At 45.3% G+C, this 6,000-nt stretch overlaps 1 protein-coding gene across 6 annotated transcripts in view; it reads right to left on the reverse strand.

Moving 5' to 3' along the window:
- The window catches only part of Rgs22 (regulator of G protein signaling 22), a 116,462-nt gene extending 112,624 nt beyond the window's left edge, over window positions 1–3,838 (reverse strand). For all 6 annotated transcript variants that reach the window (XM_055620255.1, XM_055620265.1, XM_055620284.1 and 3 more), the window contains exons 1-2: window positions 3,748–3,838; window positions 3,327–3,355 (exon numbers count right to left, since the gene is read on the reverse strand). In XM_055620255.1, coding sequence (XP_055476230.1) covers window positions 3,327–3,355; window positions 3,748–3,772 — 54 coding nt within the window. In that variant the 5' untranslated portion in view covers window positions 3,773–3,838. The remainder of the gene's footprint in view (window positions 1–3,326; window positions 3,356–3,747) is intronic.
- Window positions 3,839–6,000: the final 2,162 nt, after the last annotated feature.

Consider the following 6,000-nt stretch of genomic DNA (forward strand, 5'->3'; position numbering starts at 1 on the left):
CCCAAATGAAGGTTAGGATCTTCTGTAGACATCTATAACGGTGTAGTTTTGTATTACTGATTGAAGAAATATGAAGAAAGTGATTATAAACATAGGGACACCAAAACACCACTTCTTATATGAAGTAGAAAGTTATTTGTCTAGGCAATCACAAACAGTTTCCTGGCTGCCACCATGGGTCCCTTGATCACATGACTCTGGATCCTCAAGATGCCACCTCTTGATCCCAGGTAGTTGCTTCAGCTCCAGCATCAAAGCATTGTTCCAACAAGCAAGAGGAAGAAAACTGGCTTACTCTTCCCTTCCATAGTTACATGGATTTTAGAATCTCCAATAACCCAGCTGCCAATCACAAGCCTGAGACAAAGTGGCCAGCTACCTTATTACTGAGAATATCGGCTTTCCAGAAGCAGGGCACAGCACTCCTTCTTTAAACCTCTCAACCAGAACTCAGTCACACGACAGCATTTAGCGAGCTTCAGAAGAGGCAGAAAAGCTAGGCTTCATCCTGGATAGTAGCATAGAAAATGAGGGTTGGGGTTTCTGTCACGCTCTTTTTCTAAGAATATTTCTCTTATTGATGAGAATACCATCATCACACGTTGGAAAAACAAGGTCAAGCATATGTTCAAAGCAGGTTAGTTAAACAGTAGCCAACACTTGGTTGAGCATGTGAGTTTGGGGATCTGCTCACAAGCTAGTCTCTGTAGGAAGCTGTCCAAGTGCCAAGGCAGACTGTATGATGTTGAGTTTGGGAAGGTTTTGAGATGAGCTGGGCCTGAAGGAATGTGCCAGATTGTGAAATGGATGGGGAAGGGCAACTCAGTCAAAACTGACAGCAAAGACAGAAGGCAAACAGGGCAGCTTGGCTGGAGCAGAAGGCATGTGGAAGTGCTTTGCAAACTCAAAACAGGCTGGATGTGATGTGTGTCACAGAGAACAGGGTGGGGAGGCCAGGTTAAGGGAAGACTCTGGGCTGCTCCATAAATGGTCTCAGTAGTAGTGAACTTATGTGAAATGTGGGATAGCTGCCACCACACAGGGTTATCCTGAGGGTGAATATTAGTCTGTGGTCAGCGCTTGAGGCACTATGGTAATTTTGGAAAGCGTTAATAGCAATAGGATAGCCATGGTAGGAGTGATGAGACACATAATCTGGTACAGCTACTGCAAGAAGTTTGCATTTTTATGCTCTAGACAAAGAAGAACCACAATTGAGAGGAGAAAGGTTGAATCGGTATCATTTAGGACTATAGCCAAACTCTGTGCCTGGGGATAAAGCCTGAGATAAAACAGCAGGTGTGAGGATGCAGAGAAAAACATGGCTAGGAAGGAAGGTTGAGGTAGATGCTTGCAGTCAAGGGATGAAGAAAGGAGATGACTGAGTAGCTAGTGTACCATTCACCAAAACACAGAAAAGCCATGGGAACGCAGAGTTGGGGGCTGTAGAGGAGAGGTAAGAGCTCTGTAGAAGGGACGTCAAGATGGTGGAGCACCTGACAGCTCACTGGATATGCAGGAGTATCAAAAGTGGTATCTGCACCCAGCTATGGTGCACACAGCTGCAATCTGCCCAGCTCTGGAAAGGCTGAAGCACCTGGAGAGAAAGTCTGAAGCTATTCTGGGCTGCACACATAGCAAGTTCCAGGCCAGCATAGGTTATGTAGAGAGTCCCTGAGCAGATGTGGGGGCAAGCAAGGAGCTCACCCACAAACTTCTGGAGAACAGAGTTCCAAAGGTCAATAGTTTCCCAGGAGCAGGGAGAGAGAAGGTAGAAGGCGGAAGAAGACTAAAAGAGCCTGGAGGACTGAAGCTGAGGGAGGCAGGAATACGGAAGAGAGTCTTCAAAAGCACAGTTGCTCATGTGTTAAGTGCTGTGTTGCTAAGTGCTCTTGAGACGCCCAGGCTGGTTTGTCCTACAAAGGAGTTAGCTCAGAAGTCCTGTCACTTTGAGCACTTCCAGCTGAACACTGGAATCACTTAAGATTTCCCACTAAATGGGGCTTTGCCAATATGCTAGGGTGCTTCTGACATGCCATGTGTACCTGTATGTTGATGTGGATAGACCCACATTGAACTGGTTGGAGTTTTCCTTTTCTCCTCCCCTTCTCCTGCACTCCTCCTCCAATCTCCTTCCAGTATCTGCTGACTTAGCCATCTGCTAAATCAGCTAAGTCTATTAGCCCCTGCAGGACTGTTAACGTCTTGAGACAGCCCCAGCATTGAGGGCAAGATTGTATATTCAAAATACACACCCACTCATGCTTGTTGAATGAAAAGACAAAAGTAAAGAGGATACTCAACCAACAAGAGAAAAATGTGCTGGAGGACATTTGTAAATAATGGAAGTGGTTAGAGCTCTAGCCTCTGACCTTGGTAGGAATATGCTTTGCCTATCTGTGTCCTGGGGCAAGTTCCTCATATATACAATAGGCTTTACAGAATATTCTCTAGAGACAGCATTCTCCTAAATGATGCATGTATTTGGCAAATATTTAGTATGCTCAATTTCTCCATAAGTCTGACCTGAGAACAATGTATAGAAAAAATTTAAACAATTATAAACGGACCATTGTTTTTTGTTGTTGTATTTTATTGTTGTTGGGTGTTTGGTTGGTTTCAGCTTGTCATGTTTTTTTGTTACTGTATTTGTTTGTTGATCGTTTTTGTTTTTTGTTGTTCTTTTTTTTGGTTTTTTTTTTTTTTTTTTGAGACACTCTCTATGTATGCCTGGCTGTCCTGGAACTTGCTCTGTAGACCAGGCTGGCCTCAATCTCACAGAGATCCCCCAGCCTCTGCCTCCTGAGTGCTGGGTTCAACTGCGGAAGCTACCATGGCCGGAATCGGGGTGGAGCCGAAGGGTGTTTTATTTATTTATTTTAAGACAGGGTCTCATGTAGCCTTGACCTTGTTGTGTCACAAAGGATGACCCTGGCCTCCTAGTCCTCCTGTGCCATGGCTAATGCTGGGATTATAAATGTGCGCTACTTTGCCCTTTTCTTCATTGCCATCCACTAATGTTTACTGTAACCAGGAACTGCCAGGCACACACAAGGCAACCATGGAGATTAAGCCTGCCCCTTGTGAGGACACCAAGTGTATGGAAAAATTACATGTGGTCTTTTACAGGAAACAGCTTTGACAATGATTAGCATCCACATACAAATCAGCTGATGAGAATGTAAAAAGGCCTGTACACTGTTCTCGCCCTGAGTTAGCTGAAATGGCAAAAGGGAAAGGCATACATCTTCTTCTAGATCTAATCTTTTCTATTAAAACAAAAGCCAAAGAGGAAACACCAAGTAGCCCCTCTAAATTGTACTTACAAATTCTTCTTCTGTAATATCTGGCGGCTCTGAAATGAGATAAAACGTTACATTTTCGCACTCAGCTCTGACTTTTAGACTAAATGAAATCTGAGGCAGGGCCTTGCCCTACTGCATATGCCGGGTGAGTTCATAAAATGTTCATTATCCGCACGTGGAATAGATTTTTAAAGTAGAATTCAAGGTGGAGGTGGGGAGGACAGGCCTCTGTACTCTGGCTTGAAACCCAATTTCCCCCTCCCCCAACACACACCCAGCTAACCTAAGGCCCCCAGGTACAAAAGGAGAATTCAGCAAGATATAGCTGCACAGAAGGGGCCTCACTGGGGGTTCATATAAGGTGCAGTGGGAGGGCTGGGAGCGAGGGTGCAGGGTGGGATGCAGGCTGGGGTCTGAGCGCAGGAGCGCAGGCCCCACTTACCCGCGAAGAGCCGCTTCTCCGGCATGCCGCTAGCTGCCGGGCCGGCAGTCCCAGGAGCTACGACCGACCGCCTAGCGGCGCGGAGCCTCGGGCTGCCTGCTCCTGCACTGCAGGTGTTACCATGGAGCTGGACAATGCAGAGGCGCCTGGGCGGGGGTGGCGGCTCGGGAGTGGCCGTTACTGTGGAGACCGCACCGCTCCATTCTAGCAGACCCCTCCCACGAGGAAGGACCGAGAGCCAGGCCCCAGTTTCTTTAGCAGAGCAGCAAAAGGTAATATCCCTGGCTCCACATTAGGACCTCTACGTTTTCATAAACTCTGACCATTAAAAATTACCCGAACTGGAGAACAGAAATTAAGATTACCCTGTAATGTGTGCTCAGGATAAAGGTTAGGAAAAGAGAGCTCTGCGTGGTGGCACACATCTGTAATCCCAGCACTTGAGAGGTGGAGGCAGGACAATCAAGAGCTAAGGGTTGTCCTGAGCTACATAGAATTTAAGGCCAGCCTGGGCCACAGTGAAACAAATTCACACAAAAATTTGTTTACATAGAAAAGGTGAAATTTTAAACTAATACTTATTTTAAATATTTTTAAAAAGTATAAAGCTTTTATCTGTGTTGTATAGTTCTGACTTTCCCAGGTAACACCAAATAAACCTCAGAGCTACCAGCCTGCTCTTACCCAGCGGAACTTACAATGCAAATGTCTAAAAGGAAATATACCCCGCCCCACCCTATCCCTCTACACCCCACTCACACCCATCCCGAAACCCAATCTTGGCGCTTCATCTTTTGTCCAGGATTGGAGCAAAGACTTGCAAAGCCTGAACTAGAAAGATAGAGGCAGGATGATCAGGCCAGCCTGGGCTATACCAGAACCTATCTCAACTAAAACACAAAGACAGTTGTATCTTCCAGCATAAATCTTATGGTCATTAAATGATACATAACATCTTCCAAGTAACTCAAGCCAGAAAGTTTCTAAAACTTCTTCCACAAACCCCACATTCAGACAAGCATTGGAGTCAGCCAATTCTACCTTAAAATATTTCTGTATTTGAGTGGCCTCTCCATTCCCACTAGCAAGCACACACAGCCTTGGTGCTGGCTCCCATCTTGTTCCATCTGTTTTAAAAAGCTTCCTAACCTGCCTGTCTTCCAGTCTTTGCTTCCAGCTAGGAGTTCTCCTTAAATCCATTATCTATGCTGAAAGCAAAACCAGCTATCTAAATGCAAATCTGACCTACTTAAAAGCAGTCAGTGGCTCCACATTTGCCTCTTTAGGTATTTATTTGTTGCCCTTAAGACAATGGGCGCCTGTGTTACAAGCACCTGCTCTCCTGGCTGGACTTACTGCTCTTTTCAGTACAACAGAGGAAAAAGACTGCCCTTGCCAGACAAAGTCAGAAAGCCAAATGAAACCGAGAGAGAGCAGCAGAAGGCGGTCCCTATAGTCCTTGTGGACCAAGCAGACTCTGGCTCTATCTGATGACTTTCATGATCAAAGTTCCTCTTTGGCTGTTGTCCAGAGGGTGCAGGTGCTCAGGTACAGGCAAGTAAGCGCCTGATGGTGGGAAGGCAGCACAGCTTTCAGGACTCATATATACAGTTAAGACTAGAGCCTAGCAGGGGCTGGAGCCATGGTGTGGCAGTTAAGAGCACTAGAGGATCTAAATTCAACCCCCAGAACCTACATGATGGCTCAGAACTCCAGCTCCAAGGAATCCCACAATCTCTTCCTGCACAAATGCTTAAGTAAATGTTAGAGAACAAAGCCTAGAAGACCCGAGAGGCTGGGTGTGGTAAACAGGTGCTTGGAATGACTGTTGAAGATTTTTGTCTGAACAGAAGGGTGCTGTCATCTGTGGAGACAGGCAATGTAGGTCCATTGAGAAAGAAGTCCCCAAAGCAAGATTTTGAGTTTGCAATTGGCACAGGACTGCAGAATGTGGAATATCAACTTGAGAGTCAGTACACAAATGGACTTATAGGCCTTTTTGTTTTCTCTTTTTTTTCTTTCTCTCTCTTTCTTTCTCTCTCTCTTTTCTTTCTTTCTTTCTTTCTTTCTTTCTTTCTTTCTTTCTTTCTTTCTTTCTTTCTCTCCCTCTCCTTCCTTTCTTTCTCTCCCTCTCCTTCCTTTCTTTCCTTCCTTCCTTCCTTCCTTCCTTCCTTCCTTCCTTCTTTCTTTCTTTCTTTCTTTCTTTCTTTCTTTCTTTCTTTCTTTCTTTCTTTCTTTCTTTCTTTCTTTCTT

Source organism: Psammomys obesus, unplaced genomic scaffold (genome assembly GCF_907164565.1).
Source record: "Psammomys obesus unplaced genomic scaffold, mPsaObe1.curated_primary_1811, whole genome shotgun sequence".
NCBI classification, from domain to species: domain Eukaryota; kingdom Metazoa; phylum Chordata; class Mammalia; order Rodentia; family Muridae; genus Psammomys; species Psammomys obesus.